At 44.3% G+C, this 23,849-nt stretch overlaps 1 protein-coding gene across 1 annotated transcript in view; it reads right to left on the bottom strand.

The window, feature by feature from the left end:
• Window positions 1–3,795: 3,795 nt before the first annotated feature.
• COL13A1 (collagen type XIII alpha 1 chain) overlaps window positions 3,796–23,849 on the bottom strand; it is a 95,783-nt gene continuing 75,729 nt past the window's right edge. The window contains exons 38-46 of the mRNA XM_059821081.1: window positions 23,469–23,549; window positions 20,859–20,894; window positions 18,330–18,383; window positions 17,986–18,039; window positions 17,165–17,200; window positions 13,111–13,197; window positions 12,061–12,138; window positions 8,713–8,751; window positions 3,796–3,973 (exon numbers count right to left, since the gene is read on the bottom strand). Of these exons, the coding sequence (XP_059677064.1) occupies window positions 3,941–3,973; window positions 8,713–8,751; window positions 12,061–12,138; window positions 13,111–13,197; window positions 17,165–17,200; window positions 17,986–18,039; window positions 18,330–18,383; window positions 20,859–20,894; window positions 23,469–23,549 (498 nt within the window). The 3' untranslated portion in view covers window positions 3,796–3,940. The remainder of the gene's footprint in view (window positions 3,974–8,712; window positions 8,752–12,060; window positions 12,139–13,110; window positions 13,198–17,164; window positions 17,201–17,985; window positions 18,040–18,329; window positions 18,384–20,858; window positions 20,895–23,468; window positions 23,550–23,849) is intronic.

The raw sequence follows: 23,849 nt of genomic DNA on the forward strand, positions 1-23,849 counted from the left end.
CAATTTTGTGTCATTAAAAACTATGAGAACCTTGTGGAGCCAGGCCATCCCGCCCTGCACCAAAGGGATGCTCTCAGTCCTCCTTTTATCGCGGGGGTACATGGGACGCACAAACATCACAATGCTCCACCCCAGTTTACCCTATCTTTAAATTTAAAACAGTGAGGGAAAAGAAGGCGTAATAGAGCGATCCCATATGGTTAGAGAAGTGGAAAGAACAATTGAGGGTATGCGCGTGCCGCGGCACAGTCACAGGCTGTGGGTCTGCGCACACTTCTCCGGCAGTGCTGGTGCAAGCTTTCCCTTTTGCTCTCCCGCTTTAGCCACTCTGTTGTTTTGAGGGACCGTTTTCAAGTTAGGTCAGCTCCCGGCGGGGTCGTTCTGTGACCACGCAGACAGATCTGTTGGCGCGGTGGGGGGAGTGGTGTGGAGAAGGTGATGAATGCATGGCTAGGGATCGGGCTGGGAGAAGGAGTCTGCTGATAGTGGCCTGCACGGTCTTGCTGCTGAATGTCTATTTCTCCTTTTCATCGACATAACACAGCTGCAGAAAAGGCTGTAGAATTTCAGGAGATAGCATGCTTCCTTTGGAAGACTCCCCAAAAGGGTGAAACTGCTTGGTCTGTGGCACTGCTGATGGTGTGCAACACCAGGGTAAAAGCAAATCTTTGCAGGAGAGTAGAAGGGAAGATTTACTGAAGCAATAATTTGAAACATTACTGTGAGAAAACAATGGAATTATCACAAAATGGAATTTCACACTCCCAGCAAACCCCCGCCAGAGACAACGGACTGACAACCGGCGGGCAAGGGAAAGCAAGAATACAAGTTCCGCTCCACAAGTCTCACAACCAGTCCTCTCATACCTACCTAAATACGTCTAACCTACTAAACTCTGTGTGTGACAGCAGCACAACAAAGTCATGTTTTGCAGCAAAAAAAAAAAAAGTTTAGCACTTTTTTCTTTAAAAAAATTTTTCAGTATTCTGACTAATTCTGAGTCTGTTTGAAAAAAACCAAAGTTATTTAATAACTTCAACAAACAAACAAAATCATAAGCAAGCTATAAAGCTAAACTGGTCTTGCTACCTAGCGATTTAAAGAGTAGAAGCTTTACAGTCGGCTCCAAAAACTATCAACAAACATCTACAATCTTAATTCATGTTTTGCCGTGATGTTTTCATCAGTCCAAAATGTTTGACAAAGAAGGAGTACGAGAAGGGAGGAAGCGTAGCAGTAAGGACAGATAATAAAAGTGAGTGGAAAAGTGATCAAAATGTGACCAACAGATTTTCTGAAAATGCAGAAAGGAAAGTAGCCATTTTGTCTGGGACAAAGACATCTGGAAGCAATTGGGACAAAAACAGGGGAAGGGGAGAAAACTAAAAGAAGTGTTAAAGAAAGGGAGACCCTCATCCAGCAAAGCATTTGCGTGTAGGCTCAGCGTGAGGCAAAGCCTAAAGATAAACTCGAACGCAAGCACATTGCTGGGTTTAAAGGAGGGAAAACAATAGCAAGAACCAACAACGCTTTAATAGGTACCTACCGACAGCTTGCCGTTGTCAGGAAAATGTGTTTCTTTTAATTGCTATTTCAGAGCTTTCTAGCTAAGCCTGAGATTCCGGGCTGTAGGATGCTGCTGAAGAGGACACAGTGACTCTTGCCAGACTAATTGCTTTACGACAGGCCACCTCAGATCAGAAGAGACCATTTTCAATCCCCTGGTCCCTAACATAGCCCTTTTGAATTTTGTAAGTGTAAAAGAAGAGTTTTGGAGAGACCTTTCTGTCTGGGAGACATCACTGGTACCTGGTCCCTAGGCGTGGCCTGCGCGGATATGTTTATCCCCACTAAAACCTGGTTTGCCTATGGAAAACACTGTTTTACTACTGAATTTAGGGACAAAAAACATGATAGGAATGTCCTTAGGACATTTGGGGTGAGGAACTTTTACAAACTTATTCCAAAAGCCCATTAAAAATATACCTAAAAGAAAACACAAGAAAACAGAGCAAACAAATCGCCCCCAGAAAATCATTAATAAAAAGAAAATTATCAAACTATATATATAGTTGTTTTCATTAAAAAAAAAAAAAGAAGGAAAAAAGCACACCTACCGCCTGCAGTTCTGGTCAGGTTCTCCCCTCCTCCCCCCACAAAAAAAAGTAAAATTAAAAAAAATACAAAAAAAATAAATTAACCCTTTCATCAGCCTGGTTCCTAACTGAAACCATTTCTTCCCCTGCTACTCTATTTACTGAACAAATCTGCTAGAAGCCCAAGAAAAAAACCACAATTCTTCAGATGAAACTGAAAGTAGAACTTTCCCCCCTGCTCTTGGTAATCCTGGAATTATTTTAACAGCAGATATTCCCTGCACTAGCAAGAGGAGGCAGGTGCCGGGTACAGGTCTCCCGATCGGAACATCAGGATTATTCCGGCGGCATTGGCAAAGGGTGTTCAAATGAAGGTCTTTGCCTTTCTGGGACTTGCTCTGATTTCAAAGACGTCACTTTGAACTTGAAATCAGCGCTTTCTCTCTGAACTGTAATGCGAATTGCTTACCATTTAGTTCTGCCTAATGATTTAGATAATATCAGTCATTAACTCTAATAATAATGGCCCTGATTCACCAGGGTACTTAAATATGCAAATAGCATCATTTAGGCCAACGGGAATCACATGCTCAAAGTTAAATATGTGTTTTAGTGCTCCGGCGAATGGGATTCCCAATGCACTCAATGAAGTAGAAATGTTATGAGTCATGTTCGTAAGTATGCACTTAATAATTAACTTTAGCTTTTTTAATAAATTGCAAGAGCTGTGGTGGAAAGACACTATAGAGTCCACATGAACAGAATTTCACCTTCAGCAATGGGAACCGAGCGAGGGATGCCAGATTCGCACAGCAGTTGGTACGAAGTATCCCGAGTTGCGTATTCTGCCCTTCAGACAGCTGGGAAACATCCTCTGCACCCCTCGGCACTTTGCCAAATCTTTATTTCCCTTCAGTGAGTGCATTAGAACATGTAACAGTGGAATTTACCTCTCACGATCCTTATTTTCCATCTGGAAGTACATCTGTTGAGAGGTACCCACAAAAAGGGCCTTAATGGCCCAGCAGAGAAATATTTCTGGAGGGCTCCATACAAAATACACCCAGCGTGCATGCTGGAGACCAAAGCAGAAGTACAGGAAGCAAAGGAATTATTCAGTGAAACACGATTTTTTCCACACGCCACATTTTCCTCCTCTGACAAGATAGTTCACGCCTTCAAAATCCAGTATGGTTTTTCCCTTTTCGGCAAAACAAGAAAAGAAAAAAGCGCATTTCTTTATAACTGAACAGGAGAAGAAAATTTGTGATGAAAAGGTTAAAGATGGAATCATCAACGATATGGTTGGAAGTTTGTCGTGTAGTAACCAGGAACGGTAGCAAAAAGTTTTATCCTGTCCTCTCTGAGCAGCACTCTAAACAGAACAGGCGGGGTTCAACTGATTTTTTTGTAAGGATAATTGTTCAAGAAAGATTCCTTTCTCAGATCAAAGGATCCCCCCACAGAAATATTGTCTATGTCTTGCACTCATTTATACAGCAGCTGCTGGGAAATGAGCCTAATTCTTCATCCGAAGAGTCTGACCACAATAATAGAATGAAGTGAAAATGACCAAAGAAAAAGAATATAAATGGTGTCATTTTTGAACCCTGCCACTGGCCTCTGGGAGAAGACAGAAAGCAAAGCAGAAAGCGTTGGCACGCCGAGCTCCCGCAGCCCCGGCGGGCAGCATCTGGGCACAGATTCCTGGTGCGCAGTTGAAGAACTCTTCCCAAGCTCCAGGGAGGGAACTTGCAAAACGTCTCCAGCAAATCTTCAGGAAGGTCCTCCTTCTCTTTCCATTCTGCTGTCATTCCCCAAGCTTCTCCGCCCTTGGACTCATCTCACTTTTTGGCTATCAGCCAAGGAGTTTGACCCTTGAAGTGGCAGACAAATGGTTTCACATGAAAACAGCCAGGCAGAAGTAACCATTGTCACCAGCGACAGCAACCCGCTTACAGGTTTTAGTAGGGATGGACCCTGAAACTGAACGGTCAGATTCCGGGTGGTGCAAACCCGGCTTCCACCGTTTGGGTTTCTCTTGAAATGCAAGGCGCTTATGTTTGGGAAGAGCAGCTAGTCAGTAAAGTTTCACTGATTCGCAATCTCTGCTTTAGCCCCAGTGGCTAGTGAGACTGTATCAATATCAGGGGCTGTAGGGACAGCCATCTGAAACGGTTATCTAATCTATTTAAGTTAAAAAAACCCCAGCCTGTGGCCTGCAGCAACCACGCTCATGACTCAACTTACAGAGAGGCGCTGTGGGACTGCCAAAATACCCACAGGCGCTAGGCACCCGTCTGTCAGCGTCCAGTGTCACCGGCTGAGCTCACCAAAGCGCCTAGGTGTGCTGCTCCTGCTTAGGTGCCTGCTTGCTGGGGAAATCTGTGTGGATTAGCTACCTCCGTGCCCTCCAGAGTTCGGTCTGAGAGCTGAGTTTTCATCACAGCTGAAGTCTATCAATCCCTTTTGCCAAGGTGCAAAAGGAGCTGCTGGTTTTCAAATTGAAGTAGAAATTAAAGAAATTTTCAAGTCAGTGGACTTTCCTCCAAAATATCATTCTCAGAAAGGTTTTAAAATGCTTTTTGCTGAATTAAGTTCAGCTTTTTAAGGGAACCCAAAAGGAAGAGTTAAACAAGCCTCTGAAGGGCTATAAACCCTGCTGCCCACAATAAGCACCTTTAGAGTCCAGCAGCTAATTTGAAGCCAAACCAATAGTATGAACAGAATGGTCTGAGATAAAGTAGGAGGAAGAAGTAAGGACAAGAGCGTGTGTTGAGACTCTGTGTGTGTACCTGTGTTTTGCCGACAGAAAGTAGCTGAGTCTTACAGAACTTGTGACACTAAAGTCTCTTGTGGTTTGCACTGGTGTAAGTCAGGAGCATCTCCACTGATAACAGAAGAATTACGCTGAGGCAAAGCTGGAAGTAAAGAAAATCACACCTCTTTTGCTCTGACTATCCCTTCTCCCCTGCCTCTTTGCTGACACAAGTCGGATACTTTCAAGAGTTCTGGCAATTGCATTTCAAGGTCCCCTGAGCCTCAGGCAAAAGCTTCCTCCCTCTCAAACGTATCAATCAAAAAACAGCCCAAGAAACAAAACAGGTAGAGTATCATCTCGAGACTCCTTTACCTTTCAGTAGCTGTGTCAAGACAACATAACAGAAGTACGCTTTGTTTGCTTTTAGATAAGACAAACCCAAGCAAAGGCAATCCCATGCAATCACAAATAACAGTTACAAAACAAAACCACGCTACAGACACCAAAGAGAGCAGGAGGCATTGGCAGCTTCTCCTAGGGATCTGTCAGTTTTCAAGGATTAAATACAGCCAGCATTTTTAGAAGGGCTGAAGCATTCAAACTACCTACCTCAGGGGCTGAGCGCTACGAGACCAGAGCAGAAATTTCCTGCTGCCACTGCTATAACCTTCCAAACCCCAGACTGCCATCAGCATACCTGGTTGGGTCTTTAGTAACTGCTTTAACAGGTGTGTAATTAAAACACCAGAGTGCTGTGGCATTCATTTAAATAAGTGCTGTTCCAATCAGCTAAGCTTCACAGCTGATAAGCCTTATTACAGGGAGCTGGGTCTTACGTTAATGAGATGTTACTGAGAGAACACACAAGAATCTCTCACTGCTCTGCAGTTTGTTTTCTTTCTGTGCCATTTCAGCTCCAGTACCCCAAGCATCTCATGAAAACATCATGCATGGAGAAGTTTCATCCAAAGGACAACGTTGGCATGAGAAGAAATGGTTGTAAATATCATGAATTTAGGTTGGAAGTTGCAAGGAGTTTCCTAACCGTGAGAGCAAACTGAGTTGGGAACAGCCTGCGGGAGGGAGAGGCAAGGGACACAAGGTGGTGGAAACCTCACTGGTTTTTAGATGAACTTCAATAAATTTCTGAAAGGGTGAGGTGACAAATGGATTGCAACAGTCAGGGGCTGGGCTGGGTTCCCTGGGCAGTCCCTGGCAGGCCTTTTCCTCTGCGTGCAGGAGGAGCACCTCTCTCACGCTGCTGTTTTACGCTGATGGTGCTGAAAGGCTGTATGGAATGGGTTGGAAAAAAATAACTAATTAACGGTTTGGAAACAGATGAATAGTTGAGTATAGGGGTTGAATAGCTGAATGCAGGAGGCGGTGGTGGTCACCACTTCAGCTGGCACCACCGTTGTGAACACAGCCTGTGATCCATACCTACGGCACCGCGGGAATTGTGGTGGTAAAAACCACACCGCGACACTGCAGGAGAGGGTGCTGAACTCCTTTAGTAGCGGCAGCGATATGCGAAGAGCAGGACTTCAGTGGACCAGTCTAACCTATGAATTACCGCTTGCGGTTCTGCCTTGGGATCTGTAAATACCGAGAGCTTCTCTCGATCCCCTTGAAACTGCTGGGTTGCAAACTGTCTTTCCCCCTTCGTGAAGGACCCAGGAAAGTGGACGTGTTTTAGGGAATAGATTTAGGCTTCCACTCCTTTGCTCATTTTCTAAGAAAAGTATATTGTGATGTTCACTTTAGTCTGATAGTATGATTTGCCTTCATGGGTAGTTCAGACTTGAGATGTTAACAAAGGTAGGTCAAGAAGGATAATTAAGATATACATATGCATATTATAATGACACGCTCTCCAAATTTGCATGTGACCTTTGGTTAACATTTTAAAAAGCCACGTGGATTGATTTATCTAATAAACATTCATTAGGATATCATCGAGGTATTCTGCCATATGCTAAATTTTAAATGAGGCTTTAAGCTACTTGCAGGCCTACAATTTATAAAGATGTTAGAATTTCTTGCCAACCCAGGCTTGTCGTCATGAGGGTTATTACAGCTCATGGGAGGTGCTCTATTTTGTTTTTATTTATGATTTTAAAAAATTTATTTATTATTATTTCCAGCTCATGGGAGATGCTCTATTTTATTTTTTATTACTATTTTTATTTTATTTTTATTTATTATTATTTCCAGCTCATGAGAGGTGCTCTATTTTATTTTTATTTTTTACTATTTCTATTTTCTTTTTATTTATTATCATTTCCAGCTCATGGGAGGTGCTCTATTTTTAGCCAGAGACAAGAGACCAAGAGATGCTCTTTGTACAGGCTAACTCCACAGCTCTCGGGGAAGGCGTTACCCTTCCTGCAGGGCCGAGGAGCAGCCTCTGGAGGAGGTGGGGGGGGCCGCGCTTACCTGTCTGAATCTGATCAAGAAACAGACCTTAGCTGACAATTATTAATCATGGAATCTCTAAGTTCCCAGGGTACACTGGCTGCCGTGAGTTTTTCCAGCAATACCTTAATTTAGTCACAATAGAATTGTCAATATTTCACTTTAATAAAAAATACGTAATATTTTGAAATATTCTTGAACAATTCCAGCTTGAAAAATGAAAATGACCTTTAAATCTATACAGGGCAGTTCCTTTGGGCACTTTTAATGCAATAATTTATTAAGTTCCTATATTCATCATGTGTGCACAAATATCATGTAAATATTACAGCTGTACTCCATGACAAAACAAGCATAATGCAGACATAGAATTATACAGAGAACTGACAAACGGGGAAGAAGGGAGATCTAGTATTTTCTGTACAAAAAATATGCAGCTTTTCGATAATTTGTAAAAATGCATAACTTCTGGCATTTCAGAGAAGAACACTGTATAAAAATAAATATTCTATGTACAATAACACACACAGGCCAGTCCAGGGTTAGAATCATCACTGCAAAAGAAAACATAAACGGGTGTTAGTGACAATGCACTAACAATTATTAGTGACAGCTCAGCAGGGGGGAAGGACCGCTTCATGGGCTGGAAGGACAGTGGGACAGCACTAGGGAAGCTGGCTCGGGGTCTCCAGGAGGAAAAGACAGGGTGCTGGATCTCAGCAGAGATCCCTTTCGCTTCTCTGGGCAGTGAGGGTGGGAGGTTCAAGCCGGACTGACTCTCCGCCTCCACTTTCTTCCTCTCACTGTGGCATGGAGTACTTGGCATCAATGCACACAGCAGGTACTGCAGGTGGGCTAGGTCTATGGGACCCTCAGATGGGAACTCCTGAGGCAGCTGAACCATGAGAGACAAAGGGAGAGCGGAGGGGACCGGTACTCACACCCCCCCTTTCAGTGCTAGCCCAGAAGGGAGCTAACAAGCCTGTTCCCTTGGAGCAGGGTCTGCCCCAAGGCCAGCGCGGCAGCTCAGCTGCCAGGCCACCCCTCAGCAGGAGCACCGGGGATGGAAAGCAAGCCGTGAGCCTCTGCCCCGCTCCCACCAGCCTCCCATGGCACCCAGGCTACCTGGGGCATACCAGCTCCCAGCCTCTGGTAACAGAGCTGACTATGTGGAAATCTAATTTTTGTGCAAGTATTAGAGCACTTCCAGGCCAGGCAGCTCAAAGGCCAGAAATACAATTCTCTCCCTTTCAGCCTCTAAAACTAAACAGCAATGTACAAACAAGGGACGGTTTTGCTTGCTGCTTTTCAGGGGTACGGTCCAGGAAATCCCATGCATGCCTCCACGCCGCTTTTGCTCTTAGGCAGGCTCATTGAAAAACATCAGCAGGACCTACAGCACAGCACAGCACAGTCACAACATTTCCAGGATTATTTTACCTTATTCCAGCAGCCTTGAACTGGAAGGCCATCTTCCCCCTGCAAAAAAGACGGATGAAATAGCAGTTTAGGACATGGAGAAGAGTGCAGGGAATGAGGAAAGAAGGAGTGGGTTAACTATTGCAGCTGCAACAAACAGTCTGAACCAGGGCTGGAGGAATAGTCCGAAAGATATTCCTCACCCCTTTGGAGTGACCCAGACTTCTGACTGACGTAACCAGTAGCTTGAAGCAAGGGCTGGGGCTGAAGAGGGGGGCTGCCTGCAGGCTACGCAGGAAACTGATGTACACGAGGTCCGTAGGCTTTTTCTAATTCCTCGCTGAGAAAGGTGTTCAGCCAGGCTTCCCTGAAGGAAGGAGGGACCACAGAAGGTCCCATTCAACCAAAAAAATATTGCAGGAAGTTGGCAATGGAAATCACGAGATGGCTGGTCTATGTCCTCAGGCTCGACTGGATAATGCTGAGGTTATAAGCATTAACCTTGGGTCCTGAGGAGGGTCTGGAAAAAGACCTCCATTTCCTTTCTGCCCTGTTTGTTAAAAGGTTTGCTTTGCCATGTGAGAGATTGGCCAGCTGTCCCCTCTTGCCTCCGAGAAGATCCTGCTCCAGGGAAACTAGGAAGGCAAGAAACTGGGCAGACTCTGCGCTGGTTGAGGATGTCTCAGCTGACTCTCTGCCAGGGGGCTCTTGCCTCAATAAAGTCAGTGAGATTTCTCCAAAAATCCCCTTCCGCAACCCTGAAGTCTTGGGCTACACACCCCAAGGTGGGCATGTGGGTTTTTTTGGGGTTTGGGTTTTTTTTGTAATGTTGAAGAAGGTTGGATGCTTTAAGGGCTGTGCTACTAAAAGACTGAGACTATATGTTTGGGAAATGATTCTGGGAATTACTGCCGTTAATTTCATCTCAGTGCAGCCCTACTTGATGTGAAAAACAGGAGATTATGTCAATGTTAATGTGCTCTTGAGCAGCAGATAAAGTCAGATGTAAGGAGCTACGCCTCTGACGTGAGAAGTCAAATACTTCCACTGTGTGTGCGTGTCAGGTTCGTGGGCTATTGCTGTTCCCCAGGGAAACTCAAGAGTGGGGAGTGAAATCGTACAAAGCACAATGCAGGCACATTTCTTCATTCAAATGACTCAGTTCTCACTTCAAGTACTGCAGGAGAAATCTGCAGTGCATATCATCCCATTTGAGAAGGGGAAAGGAAAAAACCAAACAGAAAAGCAAATACACAGTAGTATATTGAGAAATAAACTATTTAAAGGAGATGCACTTTCAAGGGACTGATGAAGCAAATGTTGCCGTGATGCTACAACCGTATTGCTTTCTGAATGCATTTTTTAGACTGTGGTCTCCTTGTGATATTTCCTCCCCCCCACTACGTGGAAATACTGAGTTACAGGTTAATTACTGGGTAAATTGTGGCGTTCCCATTGGTACATTGGTGGTGGTAGGAATGACTGGTGTAGTGCGTCGCAGGAGGAGGTGGGAAGTTAGGTGTATGAGGGAATGGGAGGCCAGGGAGTTATAGCTTCGGGATCAAAGGAAGACCAGGGTTCACAAGGAAGTGTTTGTTGCAGGCGAATTTGCCGAGAACGGAAACGCAACATGCTTGTTAGTACCAAGTATCTCCTTCCACATATCTCACATTTGTAAAGCATTAGTTCACGGCCTCCATAAGTTAGACACGTGGATGTGTCAGCTGGATGCTAAGCTTTTAACCTAGTTGGATCAAAAAACATGCTTATTCACGTTCCCAAGCTAGCTTGCATGCCAGAACACTATGTATAAAAAAAATAATGGCATCTGTATCTCACCAGATTTTCTGGCAAGTTTCCCTTAACAAAAATAGGTATGAAAAGAAGTGTACGTTCTAATATGGCCATGTGGGGTGAATCCTAACTGAGAGCAGAGACAAAAAAAGAAACATAATCTACCAGGGCACTGGTAGAATCCTTGCGCCTGTGAAATTAGGTGCTTTATTCAGCCAAAACTTACTCCACAGAAACCTGGCTGTTATCAGTGGGAGGTGAAACTCATGACTGTTTTTTCTCCTTTGTGGACTGTTCTGGGCAGGTATTATTGCACCTGTGGGACTGGCAGAAGAGTTTCTTCCTATTACCCAGAATTTATGGAGCAGCGACTGAGACTTTGCAAATAGTCACTGTGACGGTCACTGCCCCGAAGAGACAATAGCAGCGCACAAAGGAGTGAAGGCTGGGTGGAAGACTAGTGTTAGCTCTTCGCAAAGGTCAAATAACAAAGGCTTTTAATGGCAATTTCAGGGCCAGTTTCCTCAGGAAACTAAGAAAACCTTCCAAACTAAATGTGGCTTTTTTTCTTTGGGACACATTTTTCCAGCTAGTTGAACTAACTGATATCCCATCCCTTGTAAATGGCATCAAACATCTTTAAGCGAGCATAAAGCTTGGAATGGCCATCCTCAAGCAAACCTAGTTATGCCAAATGGGGGCTGGAAGGGCAGGGGAGTAAAAATTTCAGTGTATTACGGAGTTGTGAGACTGCTGTAGGGAGCAAAAACCTCACCTGAACGCTGCATCTCCAGAAAATCTCAGAGTAAATTAATAGATTGGTGATGTTTAATGGGATACTTAGAAATCAGTTGAGGTTAAGTGTTCCTGAATACCTTTGTCCTACAATAGTTGGGATAGATGAGGCAATAAATACAATTACCATCCTTTAATACTTGAATAAGATGGATATCGGGAAACAGGCAATTAAAAATTCAAGTTTCTTGGATGCTGTGGGTACCATTTTGACTTCGGGGGACAGTAACAAATAGGAATTGTCTAGCAGAAATTGAGGGAGATAAGCATCCAGTTAATATGTTTCACATGGGCTTGCTACCAGGATAACTTATTTTTTCCTCAGTCACCTTAACGTATAGGGTATCTGAGGTGATATGGAGCGGTGTTAGACTGTGATAGCCACACACAAGCACTTAAAAATAGAGTTAATGAAGGACACGAGCAGTGCAGCTCCTTGCTAGAAAGCCAAGCCAGCACAGAAGCAGGTCTTCATACATTAGTCTACTGAAAGTTCTCAAAGTGAGGCAAAGGAGGAATTGAAGCAGTTATAAATACATTTGCATTCCCGCTACATTTTTCCTCAAGTCACCAAGTAATGCTGACATCAGCTGTAAATCATAGCATGAAGGCAAGGGCTTGTTTCTGACAGCAGCAGCGTGAGGGAGGGTAGGATGGAGATACATAAGGAAGGAATTGCCAGGTGTTTCTAGGGCATGCGGCTATTTGGAGGTATCAGAAAAATAACAGCCAAGATACAAAAAGCAAACGAGCATGCAGGAAAGGGAAGGTACGCCATACCAATGGGCATGGGGCATCCAGGCCGTCCAGCCCAGGTAACCCCGGCTCACCCTTCTCGCCTTTAAAACCTCGGAGACCCTGTTTATGAAATCAACCACTATCGTTATTTCAGTTAATGCCAGTCACCTCCATGTCACGGGAAGAGAGGCCCAGTCCCCCACTGGGACTGTCGCAGGGCACCCTGCTGCATACCCAGAATACAGATGGCCCGTGTTTTCAGTTTTAGTTTTGTCTGCGTAATCAGCAGTCGCAGTTTCCTTTCTGTTCTTCCCCACTCTATGAATCAGGAGAGACTTCTCCGAGTTAAATCTGAGAGGATGGAAATGGTGTTTCCTCCATTTTGAAATCATCCATTCTTCCTATCCTCACTAGGAAACCCAGCAGCTGAATTGCTAGATGCATGATCCACGAGTACTCCTGGGATTTATGGCAGTACTACAGATTTTTGGCAGTGTTCACTGCAGCGTATGAGTTTAGATGAAAACGTATACGCATTGCTGTATTTATTCATTTGTCTAGATTAATAGACAATATATTTTGACAGAAACATATCCCATTTAAAATAACTGAGATTTGTTTTCCCTCTGGGTAATGCAGCTCGAGTGCCCTGTGTCGCTCTCAGGTGATCACATCAGCTGGCCGTTACTCCAAGGCAAGAAAAACCGCATTCAGGTTTTGCCGTTACATAGATGTGATGACACTAAACATTTCCAGAGAAGAGCCATAACTAGCAGCAAAGGAGACACAAGGCTCTGTCCGCAAAGGAGAAAGCCCTGGGCTCCCAGCACATGGGACACCCCCATGTACCCCAAACCTTTGTGAGCTCCGGAAGAGGAAGGAATATAACCATGGTCACTCAGCAGCCTGATTGCTCAAAGGATCAGTGGTTCCCCGCTGAAGAAAGCAGCTTTGCCAAAGACTGCAGCGGGAACCAGGCTGGGCCTTCTCCAAGTGTTGTCCTTTTGCAAGACCATTATTTATGTTATGATTTCCTTCTTTCTTCCCCATCAACAAATCTTAAAACAATACATTTGATGAAACAGAACATACCAACGGACAGGGTGCATCTAATCCAGGCGCTCCTTGGTCTCCCTTATCCCCTTTAGACCCTCTAGAGCCTTTCTTGCCCCTCTCCCCCTGTAAATAATAGTTTAGTCCAAGAAAAAAAGAATACACAAAAAAGCTTTAGGATCATCCATTTCAAACAAATGTCAGCGATAGTTTAAAAAAAGGATAAACATTTAGGAAACATTTTAAAAGAAGAGAAATCTCCCTTTGAGATGTTAAGTGAAAAACAACGTATGGAGCTACTAACCGTTACTTAGCTGCATAAACACATTGGCTAAAATCCCACACTGATAAACCATAGGGGCTCTGCGTCAAAGGGATTACAAGTGCCTCAGAACTTTATAGCCGGCCTATAGCCAGCCAGCGGAGCACCACTCCTCCTCCATCAGTACTATCATTAGGAGACTACTTCTCTGGACTTCCTATACATTCAGTGGTGGAGAGAGAGGCACCTTCTGAGAACTGGCTGACCCTAGGCTCACAGGATGGGAAAACACGCCTCTGGCCAGCAGCGCACCACCTCGTCTCAACCTCCAGCTGGCTGGAGGTTTTCTTAAAAGAAATTCGCACTCATGGGAGTGTTTTTAGAAGCTTTCCTGTGAACTGTTTAATGAACACTGTGTTTGCCACCAGGGGTTGCTAGATTTTCCTTAAAAGCTGGGGGTGGTTTTGGGTGTTTAAAGCTTTAACTTGAATGAGTGTGCTTGCTTGCCTGAGTCTTACAGTGGTTTGTGCTCTGGGGTGTGTCAACATTGCTAAATAGGTAAAAGCCAGAGAATGAAGGAAGTACTCAGCCCCCACAGTCTGCACACCCTGGTTGTCCTTTGGGATGCTGAGTAGTGCTCCCCCAGAAAAACCTGTTAGACATGGGACTAGTCCTAAGCAGCACAGCCACAGGGCAGCAGCTGGTCCCTGGCCCTCTTATTCAGCAGCACAGACATATCCCAGGAAGGTGCCATCCTTACAATGGTTTGATATTACAATTTTTCCGCAGGCTCCAGGTTGAGTTACACCAGAGAGAGGGCAGGGGGGAAACAGATTTAAAAAATCATAACCAAAGAAGAGGCTGGCTTTCTTGTGGAGGGGCAGCATTAGGTCAATGAAAGGCAGCCACAAAAAGGGCTGAGGGAATGCCCTGTTGCCCCTCCTCACCAAGGGGTGTTGTTACCCATCCTACCCATAGCAGGTCAGCCAAGGCAAGGTATAGCATGTGTAGTTGCCAGTTATGTTTATACCAAATCTTTCCATATAACAGAGGAAATTCTCAAAGCTGCTGAGCATAAAACAAGGGAAGGGGCTGCTGCACAGGGAATTGAATTTAGGGTCCTTGTGGGGAGGGTTAAAGGAATTAAGGGATAAAAAACAGTTTCTTCTTTTAAAAAGAAAAAAAAAAAGCATTAAACCCAAAGCTGGCAAGAGAAATGGATGGGAGAGGAGAGGCAATGAGGAGAAGTCACCCAGAACCAAGCACTGGAACAGAGAGGATAATCCAGGAAAACGCGGCATGGGTTGCTCTGGAGGAGGGAGGAGGGAACCAGGAAGAAAGGAGGAAGGGATAAAGGGGACAAAGGTGGACCTGTAGGAGCAAGGAAGACACACATACACACAAGAAAAAAACCACAGGCATTAGAGTAACAATGAAGATATCAGCTTGGTAGCACAAGTTCAGGGTTTACACTTTTTCAGCTGGGTTACTTGAAAGGCCATCTGTTCCCATTGCTACCTAGTGCCACGATACTGTCTCTGCCTGTCCCCAGGCACAGCTGTGCTGTACTCCCACACCAAACAAAGGGCAGCAGGAGCAGCTCTGGGATTTAAAAAGCACTGCTCTGCCTAAAGTAACAGAGAGGATTTTGGCAAACTATCTAGGAGCTTAACAAAGTGGATCCTCATTTTTTAATGGGCTCAACACTGAAAATCTTCATATTAAAGTGCTATGCATTTTATTCGGTACTACATATAGGGCTACAGCTGGATATATCCTCACTAGATATCTAAAAGAGAGAGAGGCATTTCAAATGAAGACATCTCCCACTTCCAAAGAGGTGGGTGTTGTATCCCAGCCCCCTGTGGAACAGGTCAGAAGTGGAGCATTGCCTTCTCTTTTTCACTTCACAGCTTTCTTCTTGTTCATTTTGAAGTCTCCTGGCTGAACTGCCGCCACAGTTTTGCCAGCAGTTGGGAGAGACTGTCCCACGCTTCTGAGGAGGTTGACGCAGGAGCCGTGTGTCCCACTGTAGGGGAGACCTAGCACTCAGCTGGGGATACGGGGCTGCACAGCAAATCCTGGGGAACCAGCACTGTGCCCAGTTCTGCTCAACAGTACTTGTCAGGTATCTATGACGACTTCAAAGGGATGGAGGCATTCAGATGAAACAGCTGTATAAGGGGCCTCACCAAAACCGTGCTGTTTCACTCCTGTATAGCAGTGACCTATTCACAATTTTTGAAGAGGGTCAGGGTGAGGGGGAAGCCCCTGTAAAAAAGACTGAGTGGGCAAAGTGGTACACCTGCAAAGGTATTGCACTTGCCCATTTACAGCCTCAAGGTTCTCACACTTTTTCATTTCAGAATATTGGTTGCAGTGAGGCAAAGTGCATGTATGCTTCAAGGGGCCAGCAAAACCTCCCACTCACGCTTTCCAACTCATCCTCTACAAGGAGGTGCAGTTTCTCCCAGTATTCATTTGCTTTTATGTGAGAGCTCAGAGAAATCCTTTCTACAGCTAATGAAAGATCCTTCTTTTAAACAAAATACCCAGTTTAGAAACCAACTGAAAAAGTCTAGGAATTCTGTTAAAGTTATTTTTTGTTTAGAAGCCACACAAACAAAACAAAACGCATCTTAATGAAGAGGAAGTTAAGAAGCAAAGCCAGAAATGCAATGATTAAAAAAGGGGAGAACTTTGGAGCTCCCATGAAACTTGGACCTTTCTCCCCCAGTTTAAGATGCCAATTGGCTACTGCTTTCCAAAACTGCCCATTCTGTGCAGAGTAAGGTCAGAAATACATTGCAGATAAAGGACAGAGAACACTCACTCTGTATCAAAAGCAAATTCATATAATGAAATCACCACACGGGCACATGCACTATAAAACTTTACATTTTCAGATAAACTTAGGTGATACCAGAGTCTTATGAAAAGAAGGTGTATGTGTAAGTACATGCATAGACATACACGTGTACTATATTGAACTGCTTGACATATTTATACAATTGTAATCTTACAAAGAATCTAATGCAGAAGTCATTTATATTTCTAAATAGAAATTATATCCAGCTATAGCTCTCAACTGTTTTTATCAAAAAGATTCAGAGCCTTAACAGGCAAGAAATTCCTTACGTTGTGAAAAACCTGATGAAAAAGCAAGGAGCTTCTTAACACACACTTTTTAGTAATGTTTATCTTTCTGTAACACAGGTGGTATGACAGAAAAGCAGCCATTCACATTACTGGTTTTGACCCAACTCTTCACCATCACCTCCATTCAGGACAATACCTGAGGAGACTTTGTGTCTGATTCTTTAAGGTAGGCAAATCTAATTTATCTTTTCCAAATTGCCATCTTCCAAATTCTCTAGAGCATTGTTTGCTAGAGGGGAACCTATTTTTTCATGCTTCAGAAGGAATTTAAAATTAAAGGTAATAAGATTTGCTGGCTCCACCTCAATTAATTCTCATGGGAATCCCTGCACACATCAGTAAATAGATAAGCAGGATTTTCTAAAGCATGCCACGTTGGCCTAACTCTACTATACATGAAGTCCCATGCTTCAGTGAGAACAGAGCTATGACAACAATGAACACATTAGAAAACCCCTCCTATAGCTTTCAGATAGATGTACCACAATGTCCCGGGTGATTATACGAACTACAGGTATCACCTTCTAAAATACAAGTCTGTGAAGGTACTTATATGAAGGTCTAGCAGACAGAATTACATGCTAGCTACTTGAGGTTGCTCAGGAGTTAACCGGTCTATCACTGTGTGAAGATGTTAGTAACTAAATACAAGAAGTTTGCCTGGTAACTTACACGGATTCCTTTGTCACCAGGTAGACCTTGTAAACCCTGAAATACATCAACAAAAAGAAATATTTTAAAACAAGTAGGCCCCATAGTATTCCCACTCAAGAGGAAGAATATGTACCCAAGAGTTTGTTTTTTCCATTTGTACCAATTGCCCTATGGTTAAAAAAAACCCAAAACATTTCCAGCAGGCAACCTCCTCTTCACCTCCATTAGACCATCCAGGCTGTAACACCGCTACTACTCTAAGAGTTCTTCAGATAAAAACCTAACTAGTTTGGAGAATGCAGTCCCTGAAAAGAGCAACAAACTTCCTTTTTTGTGTTAAACAATTAAGCAGCTCCATGATTACATGAAACTAGAGTTCCAACACTGGCCCCATTTTGCAAAAAGTAATCCCAAACAGCGGAAGTAACCTCACTGAAGGCAGCTTTTGTCACTGCAATGACAAGACAGGGCCCTCTCAGACAGGCGGAAGGCAGGCACTCAAGCTGTGGAAAGGTAAACGTAGCAGATGTACTCAAAAGCAGCATTTTGGACTAAGATGTGTATCTTGGGAGTCCTATGCAGCTTCTTTTGGTAGTTTGAGGACCAAGGTGAATTAACAGTTTCCCTTCAGCTTCATCCACCTCATTCTGAATCGTTGCTCTGAAGCTACCGAGCTCTTTCTGTTGCTCCCATCGCATACATAAGCTTGCAACTTTGGTTCTTTAACACCTAACCTAGCTGAAATTGCAAAAGCTATATTACAGCAGCATCTTAAGGTATCAACCACAGCAAGGAAACAGGCACTGTAGATAACAAATCCCTAGTACTCCCAGACTTACAGGAAGCCCTGCTGGCCCCATTGGTCCTACAATTCCAGGATCTCCTTTACTGCCCTGAAATGGAGACAAAAGAGTAGAAATTGTTACATTCCTGTTCAGTACAAACAGGCAGGGCAGCAGTGGCTACAGCAGCACCATAGAAGAAACGTAAAGGATATGTTTCAACACACCTAAAAACCCCAAGGATGAGATACTTAAAAATCAAGGAGGCCCAGCTGAAGGTCTTATATGTGCAAGGAGAGAGCAGTTCCAGCTCTAGAGAAACCTAGAGCTTCTCTATCCCAGGGAGCTGTGGTATCTTCAAAGAAGTTACAGAGCATCGGTCAGTTCTGAAGCAAACTCACCCTTTCTCCTTTTGGTCCTGCTGGTCCCGAGACCCCAATTGGTCCTGGAGTACCCTGTCATTGTAGGAAGGAAAACACATCAGGACATTTTTATTCTAGGGCCTCATTAAAGCCAGGAGACACTGCTGCTCCTTTTGGAAAAAGCACAGCTGGGAAGGACAGTCTGGTGGTGGAAGGCATCTAGCACCACTACAGCTTTCAGTGTCGGTGGCAAGGGATTTGAAGTAGTTACTGTAGGCAATTTGAAGAACACTGGAACTGCTACATTAGATCCCACCAGCACCATTTTACAGAACCTTATTTTTAATTTTGAAGCTATCTGTTGACAATTGTTACAGCAGGCATTGCTACCAGTTCCACAGGAGGGAATTTTTTCTCTCTAGTTTATATCAGACAAGGCTGAAAGCTGTAGCAGAATAAAGGCCATTTAGATATATGATAAGCAATTTTCTTTTCTTTATTCCCTTATTTTCTTTCCCCACCCCCAGAGTCAGTTGAGTTGAGCAAAAATGAAAGAGTTTGGTTACTTGGTGGCAAGCAGCCAGTCAGTCATGCAAGTTGAAAGACACCATGCTGCAGAGATGAATGTAGATGCATACATACACAGATGCAAACTAAGAGGGCTATCACTCAGTCCCCGTCCCTCTGTTCCCTTTTTGCCATTTATGTCACTCCACCAGGTTCTCAATCATGCTAACGGGAAAACACAGTCTTTTTGCTAACCCTCTGATGCAGGAGCCATCTCCCACTAGTACGCCAAAGTTACTTCCCAGTGCTGCTGAGACTTGCTTGGGCTTTGTGCAATTAACCCAGTCAAAGCTTATTTTTAATGTGGGCAATACAACAGTTAGGCAATAGCCCTTCTGGCTAAGAAGAGGCACTTTCAACTCTGTATAGACTCCTGGAACTTGTTCTTCTACATAAAGTATAGCCTTCAAATTGTAGTGTGTAGTACACCCACCTAACTATATAGTAAGATAGGTGTTTACCTTCCTATAACCCTACATCACATACTTTTAGATTGGCAAGAACTTTGCTAACCACTCAGGTATAGATCTACAGTTCCTTCATGGAGCCTCGATAAAGGGATACTTTTGAGGCCCATTACCTGCCCTCTGGGAAGAACAGAGGAGATGATTTCTGGAACAGGGAAGTCTTTTTCTAACAGCCTTAAGGAAAAGGGTCTTGCACTTTTTAATGTGAGCTTGTGCTCCTTAGTCACTAAAGTAACCCCTACAATGTGAGCAGGATGACTCATATGGATCGGGAAAGCTTTTCAGACAAGATTAAGATCCGCAGAATAAAAGTGGAGAAGTAGTTCATGCAGCACACAACTTCAAGGCAGTGAAGCAAGTGAGAAAAATCAGACTCTTCTTAGATCAATGCACAGAAGTTCACATCATGGAAATCTTAATTGCCTGCACATATGCATCATTTTAAGATCGTTTAGTGCCATGAAATACATTGAGGTCACACCTGTACCTTTGTAAAATTAAATCTACAATTTCCCAAAATAAGTGAGTGTAAAAGCTGCCATTCAGATTGTGTTCAGAAGTTATAGAGCAGCTGAATTATCGAGCAGCTGAATTATTTCCAGTTATTCTTTTTAAATAGACAAATAGATTGTATACAGGTGATGCATCATGTCCCTAGAGAGATTAAAAATATTTGGCCCTTATTTAACAGCTGAATGGTTTGCAGAACCAGGTTAGCATTACTTGTCTCTGAATTTGAGAGACTGAGAAGCTTAGGCACAGGGAGTTTATTTCCTTCACATCTCACAGTGAGTTAGCAACAAGAAGTGGGAATCTTGCACCTTCCTGCTCCACTATTAGATGATGCTACCTCTCAGATGTATATACTAGACCAGAACACACCCCACCACCCCCGTCCCCAGGTATCTGGGACTAAGAAAAGCATGTGCGGAGTTGCTGAAGTTGCATGGCATTCTGCTGCTGCGAGTTGAAGGGCTAAGTCCTGCTTGCAGAAGGTGTTTTAGATGCAGCTTCTCGTGGTGAGATGTTTCCCAGGCTATGGAGAGATACCTGTAAGCATACCTACAGCCCATGGCAGTGCAGCCTTACGTGCCATGCGTGAAAACAAGGCACAAAGCTTTTTGCTCGCAGGACAAAACACACTGGCATTATTATGCTCAAGACAAAACCAAACAGCTACTGTTGTGAAAAGGCGGCAAGCAAGGCTACCATGGAGAACGACAGGATGGAGACCCCTCACAATAGAAAGGACAGGAGAACAGAGCATCATGGAACCATGCAGAGGTTTCATTCATCTTGTTATTGAGATAAAGTGGAACAGATAGGCTGTGATCCCAGGATCCAGACAGACTCGCAGTATCAAAAAGAGACAAGTGTGTGACATCACTTCTCAATCTAAGTTTAACCCCCCTCCCAAGCCTGCTTTGGAGAAAAGAAGGTTATTCCTGGTGTAAACAAGACTCTGGCAGAAAAGACGAGACAAGTCACGGTACTGGGGAGGAAGAACGTAGGGTAATGGAGAAATGGAACTCACCGGTGGTCCAGGCCTGCCGTCTAAACCTGAAGCACCCTGAACAGATGGGGGAGGGTTAACAAAAACAAGGCAAGAGGAGAGGGGAGGAGGGTGAGGGGGAAAGGAAAGGAGAGGGGAAAGGTGAGTAAAGCAGTGACTTGAGACAAACATACGCTTGCAATAAACAAAAATTAAAGATCTCAAGGACAGGTGATGGTACTTACAAGCAAACCAACAAAAACATAGAAACACTGAATACATATAATGTTGACCTGCAACTTTCAGATGCCCTTAAGAATGCAAATTTCCCTCTCTGGTGCCACTAAGAAAACCTCTGAGGAAGCAGCTGTTCTGTGACAGGTGATGAAAAGTCCGGTGTGACAGTGGAGTTGAAACCTGCATTGCCTTAGTGGCCGGCTGGACAACACAGATGAGACACAAGGCTTAGGGGCTCAAAGGCCTGTGGTCATGGAGGCACTTGCAAGCAGTGCGGAGCCATCAGCAGTTCAAGTTCCTACCAAGAAACCCAGATCCTGTAGGTGCACACTTAGGTAGCACTGTAGGCTTGCTCCACTCTACGTCTCTTGGCCAGAGGAAGAAGTGAGGAGCCAGGTTTTTAGAAGTTTATAAAACAGGTGGCTCATCTTCCTGTGTCATCAGTGCAGACTTACACCAGACTGAGATTAAGTGGCACTTCTCTGTCCCCTTGGCTCTTACCCTGAATTTCCTCATCCGTAAGTCCTAACAGTGGTTCTGCCCAAGGCCCGTCTAGCCCAGTGTCTTGTCTCTGACAGTGGCCAGGAAGGAAAGCTTTGGTAGAATATAAGTACAAAATACTGAGTTTTCCTCCACTTGAGTATAGGAAATTCCTCAGCTTGTTGGCCATACAGAGAAGCCCAAGGCTGCTGCAGACAATCAGCACTGAAAGGTGCTGAAAATTCTGGCACGATTTCAAGCCCTAAGTCACACATGAAAAGACAGCAGATCCAGGTCTGGGTTTTTACAAAGCCTGTCTTTGCAATATTCCAGTACCCATTTGGCCCTTATTAATACAACTGCAGTTAGTTTGACAAGCTGAAAACACACTGGATCAGGTATGGAAAAGCTTATGAAGAGAGTTAGGTACCTCTGAGGAGGGATACAAGGTCCACAATCTCTGTCTGATCTTACTAACAGCTCAGTAACTGTGCTTCCTAGTTGGCCAGCTGATATTGTTGCTCTAAACACAAAACATTTCTAAGAGGACACTTCTGAGCCAGTCTTCCCCCCTCCACAGCTCAGGAAGAGTGATGTGAAAAGCCAAAGGACCCTGGTTTCTCCTGGGGCTCACTGCTGTAGGAGAACCAGCTGGCACATTCCCTGCCACATCGATGAGCTTGTCAGGCTAATTATTGGGGCATCTTCTGCTCAGACTGTCACAGGGACCTCCTTCCCCTATCCCAATACCACACAGACTTGCAGGAATAACTGTTCACACAGAAAGCTTCCATTTGCATTTCTCCAGGTAAAATGGGGACTGGGACTGGGTTTTTACCTCTCACAGCTTCGCTGAGGCACAATCCTTTGCATTTGAGCCTTCTGAAAGCATTGCTTTCTCCCCACTGGCTCTGCATGGAGCCACAGTGAATACACTCACAATGAGCTCACTTGAGTGCCTAGAGTTAGCTTTCAGGGCCTGGATGCATCTCATCTAACTGCTGTATAGCACAACTAAAAGAGGAAAACATTTTACAAACGAAGACACGCACATTTCAGCCAAAGTCAGGGACAAGGGATCTGGATGATCAGACACAGGCTGACAAAGTCACACAGTACACAAAATGCGCTTTGCAGTGCTTGTTTCCAAGGCAGTGCGTTCAGCAAAGGGAAAGGGTGTGCTCTGCCACCAGTACTTTTTATAATGAGAGAAGTTGGGGGCTGGCAGAGCAACGGATTGGGACTGAGTTACCACTAATTCATTATCAGCTGTCAGCTCAGACAGTGGGTGAAGAGGCTTTTAGCAGATGTGAGCTAAGAGCTTCACAAAGTCTTCAGGTTTGTATCTAAAGCTCCTGTAACTTCTTTATAATTCTGCCACAATTCCTCTTTGCTAAACTAAGCCGTGCACTAACGCTAGTCTAGGGTGACCAAGTTCACACGCAGCAGGGAATACAGCAGGCTTCCACCGGGAAATGTCGGGGAAGGCATTGATTCCATTGCAGAAGTGATAGGAAAGTATTGGCTAGTGAAGAAGCTGGATGCATTCAGAACCACCAAGCTTTTGTACAAAGCCTGGCCCAGGTGACAAACGGCTGGGAAGGTGTTGCCTTTTCCACGGCTTTTTGACTTCTGCTTCTGGTCCGGCCCCATTGCCCTGAAGTGCAAAGAACCCCCAGGAGAGCTACTGCTTGTTTTTCTCAATCCTGCCAGAAGCAGGAAGAATTAAAGTGATCACTGATCTATTTAACAGATCTAAAAGATTAATGTTCTGTACAGAAATTAAGTTTAAAAAGCAGAGGCGCAGTTATTTATAGATCATCTCTTTCTTTGACTTTACATATCAAATCCCTGCATGCATCTCCTATTGAGGGATCTTTTTACAGCTGATACAAGCTTGGCTCGTAAAGTGCTGCTTGCTTCCTGGATACTTACGGGTAATCCCAGTGGCCCTCTGTCTCCTTTTTCACCCTGGGCACCCTTCTCTCCTTTCATTCCATCAATCCCCGCTTCCCCCTAAAGGAAGGATGGAGCAGAAAATAAACCCACTGTAACACCACTTATATAACAAACATTCCTCCCTTCAGAGAGCACCGAAGCGGCAGAGAGAATACAAGAGGCAGCAGAGCAACGCTTTAGCCTGATTCTCAGCCCAGTCTGAAGAAAACCAGTATCAGTCAAATGACCTCTGTGTGAGCACCTGTTTTAAGTCAATGGCAGTAAGAGGAGCTTCAGGCCCAGTGGATGAAGATGGTCAAAGGGGAACTGAGCTCACTTCTGTGTTGCTCTCCCTGCTATTGCAGGGAGCGTCAGGTA

Source organism: Gavia stellata, chromosome 9 (assembly GCF_030936135.1).
Source record: "Gavia stellata isolate bGavSte3 chromosome 9, bGavSte3.hap2, whole genome shotgun sequence".
NCBI classification, from domain to species: domain Eukaryota; kingdom Metazoa; phylum Chordata; class Aves; order Gaviiformes; family Gaviidae; genus Gavia; species Gavia stellata.